Source organism: Marmota monax, unplaced genomic scaffold, assembly GCF_021218885.2.
Source record: "Marmota monax isolate L192 unplaced genomic scaffold, Marmota_monax_Labrador192_F-V1.1 WCK01_AAM20220418_F8-fsc00179, whole genome shotgun sequence".
NCBI classification, from domain to species: domain Eukaryota; kingdom Metazoa; phylum Chordata; class Mammalia; order Rodentia; family Sciuridae; genus Marmota; species Marmota monax.
Window position 1 is genome coordinate 947,438 of NW_026695200.1, and position 17,665 is coordinate 965,102.

The 17,665-nt window shown below is 44.0% G+C and overlaps 1 protein-coding gene across 1 annotated transcript in view; it reads left to right on the forward strand.

Moving 5' to 3' along the window:
* Oca2 (OCA2 melanosomal transmembrane protein) overlaps positions 1-17,665 on the forward strand; it is a 364,658-nt gene that overhangs the window by 95,532 nt on the left and 251,461 nt on the right. The window contains exons 5-9 of the mRNA XM_046428817.1: positions 2,341-2,398; positions 3,454-3,526; positions 10,831-10,991; positions 13,425-13,507; positions 15,307-15,460. Of these exons, the coding sequence (XP_046284773.1) occupies positions 2,341-2,398; positions 3,454-3,526; positions 10,831-10,991; positions 13,425-13,507; positions 15,307-15,460 (529 nt within the window). The remainder of the gene's footprint in view (positions 1-2,340; positions 2,399-3,453; positions 3,527-10,830; positions 10,992-13,424; positions 13,508-15,306; positions 15,461-17,665) is intronic.

The following is a 17,665-nucleotide window of genomic DNA, read 5'->3' on the forward strand; positions in this document are numbered from 1 at the left end:
CAATTTAGATAAATAGAATCCCATACATTTGAGACTTGACTTTCAATGGTGGTTTTATTCTCTGTGATTCCTGGAATAGTTGCCTTGTGCTAGCTATGGAACTAAAGGATATTAGTATCGTATTTATAATATTGTAACTGAATGCAAGGAGTTCACCTCTTGGTGAATATAAGCCAATAAGTACAGCCAAGAGGTAAGAGTGGAGATAGGCCAGGCATGGTGGCACACACCTGTAATCCAGCAACATGGGAGACTGAGGCAGGAGGATCAAAAGTTCAAAGCCAGCCTCAACAACTTAACGAGGCCCTGAGAAACTTATTGTGATCCTGTCTCAAAATAAAAAGAGATAGGGATGTAGAGGAGATAGTTTTATTACTTATAAACAAGGTGTCATGGTGTCACCTGAGCAAACAAAGCAAGGGGTTTTTATTGGGGAAACTCATACAAAAAAGACTGGTCATCACATGTAGAGGTAGGTACATTTTTGAACATGTTCAATTTGATATTATGTTTCTTCATGTATCAAATGTTCAAAAAGTGGTGGGTAGGAATGCCTATGGGTGCAGAGTTTAATATTATAATGAGCAAAGTTTACTCGAGGTCACCTGAAAGGGTTGGGTCAGAATGACACTGATTTTGTCTGGTTCCTTGTAAATTTCTCTGGTGACCATGTTCAAACAAACAACAACAAAACAACTTTAGAGACACATGCACAGTCATTTAGAAAGGCAGCCTCTTTTTCCTGAAAGAACTGGTTATTGTCCCTGAAAGTGGCTAACAATATGTCTAGAAAGTGCTGGGCTAGATTAGTGAAGAAACTTGTAAAAAATATTTTATTGTGGATTGTCAGCTCTGCTGTACATGTCAGTTATGTAGAAAGAAATTTGTGTCTAGAACGGCTCAATTAATGCTTCATTCTTTAAAAAGAAATGTCATTTTGATTCCTATTTAAGTAGGAGCTGTTGAATCATAATTTGGAAGCATGAAATGATTATTCATCAAATTCATTAAGTCTAAGAGAATGCGAAAATAAGACTTTACCGTTTTCAAAGGATCAGATTTTTCCAAGTGTGGAACTCAACTCAGTGAAGAGAGTAAGAAAAAAGATATCCCAACATAGATCTTCTCCCTTTCTTCTGCAAACATATAGCTGGTATAGGCTATGTGCCAGTACAATTCCTTGTGCAGAGACAGAGCAAACACACCACCTCAGTGACTGCCCTAGCAGAGCGGCTGGCAAGAGAGCAAGCAATAGTGCCATTAAGAGATGGGATGCAGGGCTGAGGTTGTGGCTCAGCCGTAGAGCGCTTGCCTAGCACGTGTGAGGCCCTGGGTTCGATCCTTAGCACCACATAAAACAAATAAAAATAAAGGTATTGTGTTCAACTATAACTAAAAAATAAATATTAAAAGAAAAAGATGAAATGCAGGGTGGGGGCTGTAGCTCAGTGGCAGAGAGCTTGCCTAGCATTTGTGAGGCACTGGGTTCAATCCTCAGCACCACATAAAAATAAAAACAAAATAAAGGCATTTTGTTCATCTACAACTACAAAAATAAATAAATAACACAAAAATAAAAAGAGGTGGGATCTGTGGCTGAATGAGCAGAGATGAAGACTGCAGCCAGGGAGGATCTTGGTGAGGTAAAGGTCCTGTGGTATGGTTGTAGCTGGTGGACTGTGGGGCTGCAGAGGGCAGACTGAGTTCAAGTTCATGTAGGGTCTGGGGGCCACAGTTATGAAGAGGGTGATAGTGACAGGGTTGGAACAACTTTGGAAACCCTCAGTTGGGCTGTGTATGTGACCTGTCAAGTTATCTCCTATAGAATTCTTGAAAAGATCTTGCTAATAAAATCAGTCACAACTTTGCAATTTCTTTCTTGAATTATTTGTTTTTATATTTGATAGTAAATCTATAATTCTACCTTCTGGAAAACTTAAGGGAAACTAATTGATAAGTGTGAATTGAAGAGCCAAGATAAGGAACTCAATTAATTTGTCAGAAAAAAGAAAAACAAAACAGAGAACCAGAACTGGAGCCTTCAGAAGGTTAGCAAAGAGTCCCAAATCATGAGCTTTATTTTCAGGAGCTGGAAGATGTATGCAAATGCTCAGGGTTAACACTGATTTCTTTGTGCCTCCACCAATCCCTTTTTGATGAGGCAGTAGGTTTCTTGGCCCAGAGTTCTCCATACCATGTTATGGAAAGAAGTCACGATACATGATTTCCAATGGAGATAACTCAGTTGCATCAGAAAAGCAGCTGAGGTTGGTCAGGTCCGTCCACTCGCAAACAGGATTGCGGCCACATACTGCTCATGTCCCGCCTTTTCTCTTGCAGGCGCTGCTTGCAGTGGGTGAAAGTCACGGGTCTGTTTGTCTTTGTGGTGGTGTGCTCTGTGAGTATCATGGCGGCTCCTAGCCCTCTGTGGGGTCAGTGAAAGTGCGGGAGGCTTGTTGGGTGGATTTAGCTTCCTAGGTTCCTTGGGCTGGGTGGCGGGAGGATCTAAGGTGCGGGATCCATCATCTGTCCCTCTTTGCCCATTTTTCTGAACTTTGTTTGAAGGAGATGCTGAAGACATATGGGGGTGGTGGACTAGGGTGGCAAGGGAAGCCTGTCCTTCCACTGTGCCTGACCATATATCTGCTCCTCTTGGATGTGACATGTAGACAGCAAGGGTGGTGCATGATGACTGCAATGAGTCAGTGCAATCAACTCCTAAAACCTATGAGGGAGCAGTGTCCAGAGACAGGAGACCTCTGCACGAATCAGAACAATTACCCTGAACTCTGAAAACTTCATGATTTTATTATTATTGTTTTTGCCACCTATGTGCCCTTGTATTCACTACTCACACAATTGTGTGGCTGTGAAGCTTCTCTCGGCAAGGCCTGGAGGGTGTGCTGGGATTTCAATGATGAGAGTGAGCCAGGTCTCCCTTGGTCTCTGGAGCTGACTTGAGCTTGGTGTCTACTATTCAGCATTATTTTGGGAGATGCAGATTTTGTGATTTGTATACACTTTCAAATAGAATATGAGAAATTTGGTTTGAACTTCTATAATGTGTCATTTTACTGTCATTACTTTCTGATGGCATTTCAGGTTCTTTGCAGGTTTCACAAATACACGTTATAACCATCACAGAGGCCACATTCTTCTGGCTCTCCTACATGGGCAAACCATAGTTACTCACTTTTGACAATTTAATTTTGTGGTTGGATATTTAATCCTAAAAGCTGGCAAATATCGATAATCAAGGCCCATTGTAGCTGAGCGTCATATAACGAATGAGAATATTTTAATATCTAAGAAAAAGCTATTCAGAGTAAGCTGGTGAAATTTGGATGCATAAATCATCACCATCATATCTCTATTTTTAACAGTGATCAAAATTACTTAAATCCTGTTGCTCTCATATCTAAATCTGTCATTAGATGTTTCTGACTCTTACAGATTTTATTCAGCCTGTATCCAGATCAAGGAAAGTTCTGGCAGTTGTTGGCTGTGTCACCGCTGGAAAGCTACTGTATCCAAAATATACAAGGAGATGGTCCGTCGCCCAGGGTCCAGATCCACCAAGCAGGAATTATTACAGCTGTCACCTGGTTTTGATGATTGTTTTGTCTCTTCATACTGTGTTTCCTCTTGACTGTTTGTGGGCTTTGTAACTTTTTGTTAAAAGCCACACACATTCTATATGATTCTGAGGTCAGTAGTTTTTAAGATTGGCGATGAGCCATATCCTTCTGTAGGCACTAGTTGGAGGGTTTATATAAATCTAGTCAGAAGTCACCTGTGCTCAGGTTTGTGGTTGCTATGGGAATCTGGTGCACTAGACACTTGGAATTACCAGGCCTCTAGCCAGACTGTCTGCAAGGACTTGCTCTGATCCTCCCCTTCCACTGCGTAGAGCTACTCTCTCCCTCTTCCCCTCTCCCAGCTACAGGGTTTCCGCAGCACCCTCAATTACCAGATTTGATGCAATTCCCAAGCAAATTAGGGTTTTTACACCTTTGGGGAGATAGAGGAGGGGGATGTGGGTGGAGTTTGACAATGGTTGCCATCTTTTCCAACTGGGAATGTTGGGATCCGCTCTCTCTGAATTCTCCCCAGTCTTGTCTTCCCTGTGGGCACTTGCTGGGGTTCCTGGAAGAAAAGCCTGGAAGAAGATATAAACATCTCTACCCCTGAGTCCCTGAGCTTCTTGTTCTCATACTGCTCACACCTGAGCAGTTTCTGAATTTCCTGGTTTGAGCTTGCCTGTTTCTATAGTGAGGTGGCCGCACTTGTGCCAGGACAGCAGAGCCCCACCTTGTTTCTCCTGAAGATTTCAGGCTTATTGTTTGCCCTGACCTCATTCTGGAAGAAGCAGTAAGCCACTCACTCATGTTTGTCCAGCCTTTTCTGGTGGAAAGGGCACTTTTCCAGTTGTTTACACATTCAGTTAAGACTGGATGCCAGAGCCTCACTTGGAATAGACATTTAGCTTCAGATGCCTGAGCATGAGACCCCAGAAAACTGCTCAGAGCAGTGGGAGTCAGTGGTGGGCCCTGGGAGGGGATGCTTCTTGGAAAGGGGAGTGGTAAGGGGGAGAAGGTGAGGAAAGAGAAGGAGGAAGAGGAAGCTCTGGCCAGGTCAAGAATTTCTGATTACACTAATTCCCCACATCTATAGTTTCACTTTCCAAGGTTTCAGTTAACAACAGTTTTTTGTGGGGTGGGGGGTATCTGGGATTGAACTCAGGTGCATTCGATCACTGAGCCGCATCCCTAGTCCTGTTTTGTATTTTATTTAGTGACAGGGTCTCACTGAGTTGCTTAGTACCTTGCTTTTGCTGAGGCTGGCTTTGGACCCATGAACCTCAGGTGCCACTGCCCTTAGCTCAGTTACCCACAGTTAATTGTGGTCCATACATATTAACTGAAAAATTTACATGAATTTAAACAATTCATAAATTTTAAATTGTGTGCTGTTCTAAGCAGTATAATGTAGTCTTGAGCAGCTATCCCACTCTGCCTGACCCGGGACATGAATCATCCCTCTATTCAGTGTGTTCATGCTGCATATACTACCCTCCTGGTTAGGCACTTAGTAGCTATCTCAGTTTTCACAGACTGTCAGGATTTTAGTGCTTGTGTTCTGGTATCCCTTATATCACTGAAATTTTAGGAAATTGGGTCATTTCCTCAAAGTCAGTTGCAGTCTGCCGCATAGTTTTGTTTTCTTAAGCCCTTCTGGGGAATCTCCCTCATCTTCCCAGGAGACCCTCTCTGTGAGCCAAGTGATTTACACACATAAGGTACCAGCAGCCCTCTGGAAAGGCCTAACACTCAAGGTCTTTAAATGAGCTCAGGATCATGGTCCATGTGCATCCTTCTTTCTCAAAAACCAGAAGTGCCCAGTCCACCTGCCCCAGGACAGAGTAGCTCTGATGCCCAACTGAGCACTTCCTCTTGTCTTTGTATTTCCTTCACCACTTTAAAATTGTGATTTGACTTTTGTCTAAGAAGTGTCTTCCTGAGAGAGAACTGAAGAGCTCTAAGATTTTGATAAACACTTGTTTCTCATTCTTCTTCCTTTACCTCCATTCCACCTCTATGGCTGGAAAAAAAACAAAAAACAAAAAACAAAGACTTCTTCCTTCTTTTCCCTGGCTCTGCCAGGAGCCTTCTCAAAGTCCTGGCTTCATGGTGGCCCCTGGGATATGGATGTTGCCCTCCCTCTGGGTGGTTTCACTTCAGGTAGTTACAACCTGCAGAGAACTTGGTGGGAGGGGCTTGATCCCAATCAGACATTGTTCAGTGAGACACAGGTGGGGGGGTGGGGAGGTGTTGAGGGAGTCTGGTGATTGGACGATTTCAATGCTCTGCCTGGGCAGCCTGGTGAACACCAACACCAACAACTTATCAGTCAGTACATAGCTCAGGTAAGCACAGCAGATTTGCACAAGAAGATGGATCATAACAACAAAAAATGCCGTCTGTCCATCCCACCGATCTGCAGTGTATCACTTTTTTCTAAAACATTTTGATAAAGTTTCTTCCTGAGAAGTCAAGTGTGCCAGGTCCTGCCCAGGATTCAGTGACCCGTCTATTCCAATGAGCCCTTCTTTCTTGTCAGCAGGAGTGATCAGGGAGCTCTTTTTTCTGCTCTCTGAGTGCCTTGCATGTTTAGATGAAGGGAGAGAGGGTGGAGGGAGCCTGGCAAGAAGGTAGTGGTGCTAGAGTCTGTGGAGCATCACCTTCTATGAGGGCTGGTGAGTTCCCTGCTGGCTCCTTGGGAAAATGCATGATTGTATTATGGATTTCCTATGGATTTCTTCCTGTGGAAGCTCATGCATCCTCTCCCAAGATCCTGGACTAAGGTTCCACTGAAGGGGTTTGTGAAAGCAGTTGTCCTTGGGCCTGCGTGGAGAAGAGCTGGGGAATTAGACACTACAGAGGATGCTCCTGGATGCCCCAGAGAGCAAATCACTGCTGGATTTTAAGAAGGGGCTAGAATTTTTAAGGGTGATTCTCAGGGAAAGTGCATTAAGTGTAGACCTGGGGTAGGAGGTGATTCAGGACTGATTCTGAAAGGCCAATGGCAGCATCCTATGGTTGTCATTTGAGCAAACAGCCCTGTGCCCTCCCTCTCTGACTGACCTGTGGCTGGCCTCCTGGATGGGGTCTGGAGGAGGTACATGGTAGTGGCCGTGTCTATTGTGATGGGAAGGGCTTTGGGGGAAAGCACCACTTCCCCTGAGTTGGGGAATAATAAAGCTACCATTCCCTGGTGAACTTCTGTCTCCTTGCAACAGTCAGACTGTGTCAGCTCAGTAATTATAGGGTTTATTTTAGAAACCTGTAATTGCAGGCACCTGAAGTTCTTTGTCCCTGAATTGTTGTCTGTGCTTGTTATGAGGAAGGTCTGTCAAAGGCGCCTAGGTCATGAGGAAATGAGGAGGCCGGCAAACCTTGACCTGCAGGTTCCTGAGGCTGGCCCTCCTGCCTTCCCTCCCTCCTTCCTCCCTCCTTCCCTCTGCCTTCCCTCCCTCTCTTCCTTCCTCTAGCCCTCCCTCTCCTATTCCTTCTTCCCTTCTTTCTCCCTTCCTTCTTTCCTTTTTCACCACCACTTCTTCCTCCTTCTCTTTTTCTCATTCCATCTCCCTCCTTCTATCTTTCTACCCCACGCCTTCCTTCCTTCCTTCCTTCCTTCCTTCCTTCCTTCCTTCCCTCCCTCCTTCCTTCCTTCCCTCCCTCCTTCCTTCCTTCCTTCCCTCCTTCCTTCCTTCCTTCCTTCCCTCCTTCCTTCCTTCCTTCCTTCCTTCCTTCCTTCCTTCCTTCCTTCCTTCCTTCCTTCCCTCCTTCCTTCCCCTCTCTTCCCACCCCCACCTCTCTCTCCTTCTCTCTGTCCTGTAGCCAGGGTTCTCAGAATGTTAAAGAAACAGTACGCCCAGAGTGTAGGGTTGTTATTACAATCTTCCCCCTATCCTCCTAGGCTTTCCAATGGGGACCTGTAAATGAAACTGACAAAAGCCAGATTAATAAGGAAAAAACAGATAAAGAAATTAAAAAGTATTGGCTCACATGATTATGGAGGCTGAGAAGTCCACAGTCTGTCCTCTGCAAGCTTGGAGATCCAGGAAAAGCAGTGCTCTAGCTTGAGGGCATCAACATTGGAGAGCTGCTGGGATAGATTCCAGTCCACACCTGAAGGCCTGAGAGCCTGGAATGTCTAAGGCAGAACAGTGTCTCATCTCCGTCGTCAAGCAGAGAGCAAATCCCCCTCCTCCCCCTTTGGTTCTACCTGGACCCTCATTGAATTTGATAATGCTCACCTGTATTGGGGAGGACCAGTTCTAATGCCCATCTCAGAAATACCCTCATAGACACCCAGAAATAATGCTTTACCAAACATCTAGGCATGCCGTGGTCTAGCCAGGTTGACTCCCATGTTAACAGGGGAAAAAGAGGAACTTGATCAGATGTGAGGGATGGAATGATATCTTACTAGAATTAAGACCAGCAAATCAAGGATGAGGCCAAGATTAAGGCCTAGTGTAGATGAGGGCTCAGATGAGCCAGAGCACAGTTTGGCCAAGAAGGGAATCTTCACCAGGTGTTAACTGAGCTCCACCTTGGACGGCTCTGTAGCAAACTGAAAGGTAAGCCTTTGAGGGCTTTTTAGTTTAGGTGCAAGCGAAGGTCCCTCTTCAGGTTCTCTTGGACTGTTCCATGTCCTGGGGTAGCTCATATCTTCCTCCACACGGTGTGTGGGGCCTCCAGGACAGCTGCCTACTCCACACAGCCAGCAGCAGAGCAGAGCAGAGTAGAAGGGAGAAGCACACCAGGGGCTCGAGGAGGGAGCCTCAGTGCTCACAGGAAGAGTCACAGAGGGAGTCTTGAGTTAGATCTACAATAATGGGTTTAGGTAATGGGAAAAGCAGGAAGATTGTAGCTGATGCAGCTGGTGAATGGAGGCGATTTCTCTGTTTTCTTTTCTCCTCGCTCCCCGCAGGCTGGGACTCTGGGCTAGTTTCATCAAACTTCCATGATGATGCTGTAAACAACAAATAGTGATTAGGGACATCTAATGTAACGAGAAGTAAAAAATAAATAAGAAATAATTCCGTCCCTTGAGGAACTAGATCAGTTGGGCAGAAAAATCTAAAACAAACTGTAGTACAGTGTGAATAAACACTTTAATAGCAGAGTATGCAGTCTGCATTAGAATGTGGGAAGGAGTGGTGGAACCTACTTGGGTTGAGATGCAGAGGTCAAGGACAGACTTAGAGGATGTGGGGCAGGGGCAGCCTGTGGGGCAAAGGCTCTGGTTCAGAGGGAGATGTGGAACTGCGTGTTTGGGATCACTGTGGACAGTTCACTGTAGCTGGAAGACAGTGTCAAAGCTGGACATGAGGGTGGGGCTTAGTCTGGTGGATCCTTTCTGCTGGAACTTCAGAGTGGGCTTTGAACATGTGGTGAGCATCCAGAGGATGAGAGGAAAGGAAGGCCTTCTGTCCCTTGGATTTTGTGTGAACTCCATGTGGATGGTTAATTTTAGAGTATTTTAATTAATATTACTTGGTTATCTATCTCCCCAGGAGGGCTTTAGACCCCATGACAAAGGCTTTGCTTATCCATGTCTCTGCTCAAATACCTGAGGAAGAAGCCTGCTGTGCTTCTGATGGTAGCCTCCAGGTGGCACTGTTCCACCTCCTGGTGTCTGCAAGGTCTGGAATCTATTTTGTGCTAAGCTATTTGTCCTGCGTCTGCTTTGGGGGAAAGACCAGGACAGGAATAATTTTGAAGTATAGCAGAAGCAGCAGAGTCTCTCGGGCATTTTCTTTGTACATTCTGCCCCGTGTGTGACTTCCATTTTCCATTTGTCCTTTCTGAGGCTCAAGTAGCTGTAGAGGTGTGTGGAGGGACTGTCCAGTCGAGGGCTGGGGACAGCTGTCCCTTCTGTTCTCTCACATAGACAACAGGACTGATAAGACACTTTCTTTACTAGAAAGCTTTTGCAATTTTTTTAAAAACAATACATTTTGCCGGAGGAACAATGAAAAGAATGAACTATTCACCGACCCTCCCCAATACTCAATGCAAATCTTGTAGATACTCTGGCAACAGGGAAGTTCTCCCCCACCCCGCCTCCCCAGGTCTGCTCTATAAGCTAGCTGTTTCTTTCATTTAAGGAAGAACAAAGGAATTGGCTCATGAATCATCCTAACACCAGTGAGCTTCTGCTAAAAGACATTGGAGACCTGACATCAAACACATACAATTGTGAAATTTATTTTTCTATCTACAACAGTTTTTTCTTCTGGATCAAGACTGACTGGCTAGAGGTTGTGTAGACTCTCTGTCACTTTTAGACACCTTGTTTCCCCCTAGGACCCTGTAGCAAGGGTGAGAGGTTCTAGAGCCAGCCCGGGGCAGGTAGAGGCTGAGGAGCAGGGGCTCCTACATTTGTATCAGATATACGTGCAAGGTTTTAGGAGCTATGGGGAAGAGCTGCTGTGGGGCCCTAAGTACCATGGGAGGCTGTGGTAAGGTGGAAGGAGCCTCTTTTTATAACAGTTCTTCCTTGATCAAGAGCCTTTCAGTGTGCTTTGAAGGAATTTCTACCCTCTCACTATTGTGAGCATCATTGATTCCATCAATTTCAGATCTCTCTTTCTGTTTTTTTTTTTTTTTTTGGTTCTGTTTGCTTTCTTCCTTTCTGTACTGGTCATTGAGCCTGGGAATGCTCTACCACTAAGCTATATCACTACATCTCTAGCCCTTTTTATTTTAAGACAGTGTTTCATTAAGTTGCTGAGGCTGGCCTCAAACTTGCCATCCTCCTGCCTCAGACTCCAGAGTAGCTTGGATTACAGTTGTGTGCCACTGCAGAACCCAATTTCAAAATTCTTTACCTTTTGTGATCTCTCATTTGTAGACACATGGACCTGACATCCTAGGATGTGTGTGTAGATTTGGATTCGTTCATGTGTTCATTCATGCAGGCATCTGGCCTTCTGCCCACTGGGAGCTCATGAGCTTGGGTAGTTTTATGATGGCTGCAAAAAAATGAAAACAGAGGTGACAGTCAGTAACGTCAGAGAGATGCCTCACAGACCTTTCAGCAGAGGGTCCTAAACACAGTGAGTGATGCACAACCGGTTGCATGTGTGGGAGAGAGGGGCTGAAGAGACAGGTAGTCAAGGGCGTGGGGCCATGGCAGGAAATGACCTAGCGTGCATTATCTTTGTGCACTGTCCAAAGAGGATGTGTGTCCAGTGGGTGGTTGGGGGACATTGGACTTCTCCTCTTTGCTTTGCGGTTCACCTTGACGTGCCCTCAGCTGTGAACCTCAGCAGCCATGCAGACTCCATGCTGCTCCAGGTGGACCTGGCAGGGGCCCTGGAGACTGGTGGGCCAGGTCGTTCCGGGAGAGAAGAACATGTCCTGGTAGAGGTGACCCAGACGGATGCACCGGGCTCCAGGAGGCGTCGGCAGCAGCAGGTTATGCTTATGTGTTATTTGAAAGGAATTGTAAACATCTCATTTCATCTCATTATAAATTAGGTTTCCTCTTGAATGAATTTGATGGAAAGCCATAAGGCAATAGCGCCATTATCAGTCAAGCCATTGACGCCTATCTCCCCCTTTGTTGTTGAAATTCTCCTCCCCACCACCTTTTTTTTTTTCTCCTAAATCATTTATAAACTCTTGCCATTTCAGTAAAATCAGACTTGTGAGTTCTTCCCTCAGAATCATTTTACTGGGCCATTCAGGGAAACATTCTATATTTGAAAGTAGTTTTTGTTGTAAAGCGACACTCAACCTGGGCCTTACCCTATGGTATAGAAGACACGCCAACACCACAGTTGCCTTGTGTCTGTGGGTAATTGCTGAGAGGACACAGGTCCCTGAGCTTCTGCATCTCTACCCGTGGGCCACTGGGCCTGGTCTTCAGCTCACATTCTTTAAAGGCGGTCTACACATAGGAGAGCCAGCAGCAGGGATGGACATCAAAGGCAGGACACCTCTCTTTGCAGTTTGACCCATCTCCTGAGCGCTGGCTTCAGCGACCCCACTGGATTGTCACAGTGCCTTCTGCACGGAAGTCATATTCCTCGTTCATGGGTTTCCCTTGATATAACCAACCAGTGGGAGAAAACCCTGCCTGTGTCCAGGGCTGCACCCCTCACATTTTCCTGCTGTGCAGAGTGTGGTTCACAGAACAAAGGCCTAATTATGAACAAGGATGCAATTTCCTGGTCAGTGGCTGGTACAATACAACATTCCAAGCCGGCTGCGCTGGCCGAGGTCTGAGGACATAACCTTGGTCCTGCACAGTTCGCTGGCAAGGGGCTCACTGGTAATGAAAGAGGAGGACACACCTTTGCCAACCCCGCATCCATGACCTTTATGCAGAAGAAGGTGGGACAACCTGCTCTCTTTAAAACATTATTTCATAATAATAAATCTTAATTGATACACTATTGATGCATACTTACTTACGGGGCATGATAGTTTGATACATGCATAACCATGGGTAATGATCAAATCAGGGTAATTAGCATTTCTATCTCCTCCAACATTTATCATTTCTATGTGTAAGAGAGCTTCAGACTTTTCTAGTTGTTTTGAAATAGATCACAAATTGTTGACTATAGTTACCCCACTGTGCTATAGAACACTAGAGCTAATTCCTGCTGTCTAGCTGCCTTCTCAGCACATGCATATTTATAACTCAAATTAAATGAGCTATATCAAGCTTCCCTGCACTCACAGGAAGGCTCTTCATAACATGTTGACACTCCCCAAATGCCCACGTACAAATCCAGCTCCAGAAACACAAAGATCACAAGAGCTTTACTAAAACACTTTTTCCTTGAATATGCTCTTTATGAGCACCCAAATATTTTAAGAGAATTCCTGTTCTTTTATGCATGTGCTTCTCTGATTCGACCAATTTCAGAATTCCTATTTTCAATTTCCTTTGTGATTTGTGTGTAGACTTTAGTCCTCCCAGAGAAAGTTTCCTCTCCTGTCCACCAGGCTGCCCCTCTACATCTGTCCCTGGCACCCTGCTCTGCTGGGGACAAGAATGTGAGGGCAGGTTTGCCTGCAACACATGTGGCTCCATGTCAGGCCTGTTCTTGTGAGGCTCTTGTGACATGGGGTGTGGAGAGTTTTCTGTGGGAGGGTTTGTTGTCTCTAGGTTGCGACCAGGAAGCATTTCTAAGGAAGCATTTCTTGTAAATTGCCTTGGAGAACTCCGAAGAGTTCTCTAAGTCTCTAACAATTGTGGTGATTTCTTTTACTTATAATAAATCAGTGTGGTAGGCGCTTCCTACCCACAAGTTCTACATCCAAGGATTTAACCAACTGCAGATTGCAAATTTTTGCAAGAAAAATTGTGTCTGTACTGAACATGCACAAATTTTTTTCCTTGTGATTATTCCCTAAATGATACAGAGTAACAACTATTTACACAGCATTTACATTGTATAGGTATCATAAGTAATCTAGAGATGATTTGAAGGGTAAGAAGGATGTGTGTAGATTATATGCACGTACTAAGCTATTTTGGCAAGGAACTTGAGTGTCCACAAATTTTGGCATACTTGGGGTTCCTGGAAACAATTTCCTGCAGATACGGAGTGAAGACTGTATTTACTTCCATACTTTTCTTACCTTTGTGTACAAATTCTGTATTCGTACTTCTGTGTTCTTTTTTCTTAATACCCCCTTAATTCCAATATCCACATAACCTGGACAAGCTCCTAATGTTAGGGATGCAGGAATTCATATTAAAAAATGGTCTTCTATTATTCTCTTCCTCTTTTACTTATTTTAAATAAAGACATACACTGAATGGCACCAGATATCCCAGATGAGATTTCAAATGAAAAGCCTTACCACAATTTTATGTTTTGGTTTTTACAGGTCACTCACAATTGGACGGTAGTTTTAAATCCCAGAAGAAGTGAGCATTCAGTGGTGAGCAGGACCTTTGAGATACTGAACAGGTGGGTCCTCAGGTGAGACAGGCCTTGCGCAGACTGTCTCACTGTCTTGTCTGTTTTCTGTTGGTGTAACAGAATACCTGAGACTGGGCCATTTATGAAGATTGGAAGTTTAATTGGCTTACTGTTCCAGAGGCCGGGAAGTCCAAGATCCTGGTGCCAACATTTGCTTGGCATCTTAAGGATTTGCTAGGTAGCAAATGTGACTTAGTTGAGGCCATCACATGGAGAGACAAAGCAAGTATGCTTGCTCAGGTCTCTTCCTCTCCTTCTAAAGCCACTATTGTCATCTACTCTGCCTTCCTGACCTAACCTAAGCCTGATTATGTCCCAAAGGCATCACCTCCAAATTCTATCCTCATATAATTTGAGAATTAAGTTTCTTTTGGGGGAATGTATTCAATCATAGTACTCGCCTGTAAGTTTGATTTATAGGACACCAGACTTTGGCACAAATAGCACTAGATGAGTCATGTGGTTTGGATTTGATGCTCACGCAGTGTAGAAAGTGAGTACAAAGACTGCCTGAGGACTTTCCTCTTGGCTTACAGAGGCCACCTTCTTGCTGGGTCCTGCTGTGGTCAACCCTTTGTGTGTCTTTGTCTCTTCTCATAGGGACACCAGTCCTACTGGATGAGGACCCACCTAAGATCAATCCTAAGTGACTCCTTTAACCTTTATTACCTCTTTGAAGACCCTACCTTGAATACAGTCACATTCGGAGGTGCTGGGGGTTAGAAATTCAACATGTGAATTTGGGGGTGGGGATGCCATTAGACTCATAAAAGTTATTGACTGACCTTTAAAAAAGTGCTTCAGCTGCATGCGTTTACTGGCAAATACCATAATATGTGGTATTTTGCTAGAGCAAAACAAGGGGAAAGAAAGGCAGGGGACACCGTGAAAAAGGAAAGGAGATCAGTGGAATGAAGGAGGAGGGTTGAGGGTGAGGGAGGGATGGCAAAGGGGAGGACCAGTGGAATGAGGTTGATCAAATTACACTGTGTGCTTGTGCATTCACATGTACCCTGGTGAGTTCCACCTTTACGTACCTGTAAAATACTAATTTATAAAAACAATAAATAGATGGGGGAAGACCAGTGGAAATAGCAGAGGGAGAATAGGCAGTGGGGAAGTAGATACTGGGGACAGAAATGGAGCAAATTATATTTCATGCTTGTGTGGTTACATCGAAAGGAACCCCACTGTTATGTATAGTTGTAAAGCACTCATAAAAACACACACAAAAAGAAAAGAAAATATCTTTATAATCACTAAGGGGGAAAAAGTGCTTCAGCTTCAGCATGCCACAAACTGCTGATTTTTCACAGCCTTCTCGTTTGTGGCGCTTTATCCCACAATCAGAGACTGAAGTCTAAAGAGTTGGTTTTGCTGTTTGTTAGCAGGCACATTAGCCATATGCTGGTGAGGAAGATGAGCCGAAGCTAAAATAGCTTTGCAGGCCCCTGCTTTCAGTCTGTGGTCAGAGTGGCACCTGTGGGGACACACTGAGGATGGGGGCCAGGGAGCCTTCACTTTTTGGGTCTTTTTGGCCACAGAAGGGCTGCATGCTGCACCTCATGACACTGACCATGACGCTCGGTGCTCTTCCATCTGTGACACCAGGCATTTGGCTGGATCACTCTGAGATCCATTTGGGGTCTGGTTATGACCTGGCTGACTTGGGTTAGAAAGGACACCAAAGGAATTGTTGGTCTGGGGTTTACCGGTAATTTACAACCAACTGTTGACCTAGGATTTGTTTCCCTGGCCAGCTGCAAAGTCTTTGCTTGATTCTGCAGAGAGACTGTTTCCATTAGCATCCGGGCCTCCCTCCAGCAGACCCAGGTTGTTCCTCTTTTGCTGGCTCATCAGTACCTGTGGGCAAGTATAGAAGCACAAGTGACCATCGCTGCGGCCATCCTTGCAGGGGTCTACGTGCTCATCATATTTGAGGTAATCATCATGCCTGTTCTGCTTGATTTACTACTGCCCATGATCGGGATATTTTAACTTGTTAGATGCTTTGCTGAGCTCATTCCCGACCACTTATTCTGGAACAGTGTCGATCCTAGAAATTAGCACATCCCTCATTCCACATAGAAAATAGAACAGTAGCAGAATATTTGCTGAATCTTGGACACTGAAATATGCAAGATGAGTTGTGAGAGGACCAGCAAATAGGTACATGAGGAATTGGGATATGCACATGATTTTCTGATCACTCCAAGTGTGACTTTTAGGGGTGACCTTGATCAGACACGTTTTGAACTTCTCTGAGACTCAGAATCTCCATCTGTATGATGGGCATACTACCACCCCCTACATGCTTCAGAGGATGGACACATATGGGGGTCATGGAAAACCCATTGGCTGTGCGAGGCAGAATTATTATCCTTTACATGTTATCAATTTGCTAATGGGCATTTTCACAAATGATCTTAAATCCTGACAATTTGATGTTCCTGGAAAATGATGTGTCTTTATCCTGAATAGCATGAAGTAAAGTACAAACACTTTCTGGTGGGACAGGTGCATTGTTGACTTAACTGTGACACCAAACATCACAGTAGCATGTTTGACAGGAATGTTGGTTCAGCATGTTGAGGCTGCAAGATGAGTGGCTGATGTGAATCTGAAGAGGCACATCTTAATGAGCCTGGGATGGGTATGAGAAATTGCTTGGAATTGTCAAGGAGATGGCCAGCAGCAAGAACAGCCAGGAAAGTTCTGGAACTTTGCATATGGTTTTCTTTTCTTCTTCTGTATTTTTTTTAACATACCAGAATACGTTTATTTATTTATTTATTGAATAGTCGACATTTATTTATTTTTTTTTTAGTTTTATTGATTTTATTTTTAAGTACATGACAGCGGAATGCATTACAGTTCTTATTATACATATAGAGCACAGTTTTTCATATCTTTGTATACAGAGTATGTTCACGCCAATTCATGCCTTTATACATGTACTTTGTTTTTTTTTTGCATGATAATTCTTATTACACATATATACCACAATTTTTCATATTCTGCCTGGTGAGGAATGCTGGTTCCTGTAAGTTGAGTTCCTGATTATTGAACAAGGTCCACTCACAGGTGTCATTGTTACATCTGTTATGTATCTTTTATTCTAGAACAGATTTAATCTTTCCATTTCTTATATCTTTTCCTCTTAATCAGTGTTGTCATTTTGTGCTGGAGAAGGACTCAGATTCAGTGGCAACTGTATACTCTGGGATGGGGACCATTACTATGACCAGCTTTGGAACTGGTGTCTGGTGGAATCCTGGGGCAGATTCCAGAAGGACTCCTCTTCTGGAGAATGTGCCGCTTCCTCCAGCTCAGGACAGGGACGTCTGCTCCGTGTTTTTGTCCAGTAATGCCTGATTGAGTCTAAGGGGGTGAGGGTGACCCTTAGCATGTTCATTGTTAAGCTCTTTGTCACCTTTCCTCATAATGGTTTTCATATCCACCAGGCACCATTCATTGCCAGACTCAGTTATTTCATTGGTATTTACAATAAACTTTCAATCTTCCCATCTGCATTTAGACATGAGTCATTCTGTATTAAAGAACTTTCTCCCACCTAATTTTGTTAATGTGAAACAGTTCATGCTGGAAATACAAAATAGGTTATTTTCTTTATAATTATTAATTTTCATGATAATGAGTTGTTGCCTTAGCAATTTCTGGTAGTGTATATTGAGTTATTTAGTTTCCCTCTTCCTTTTTTCTGTATGATTTTAAATGTATAGAGTCAATAGATTCAAAGTGCATCAGTCATAGTCATTGTTAATTGAAACTATACTCCAATGCTGATTTGCTTTTATAGTTAAGTTTTTCTTTTTAATTGACTCATAATAATTGTACATATTTATGGGTTACAGTGTGATAATTCAATACAGTACCCAGTGTGTGATAACCAAATCAGGGTAGGTAGCATTTACATCCATATCATATTTATGTTTGGGTCCTCCATGGTCCTCTCTTCTAGTTCTTCATTAAATATATAATAGGTGTTGCCAACTATGTCTCTCTACTACATGGTAGAACTCTAGAGCTTATTCCTCTGCGTATCTGTTTTAGTACTCTTTGTTCAACCTCCTGCTATCTCTGTCCCCCATGCCCTTCTCAGCCTCTAATAATCATTATTTCAGT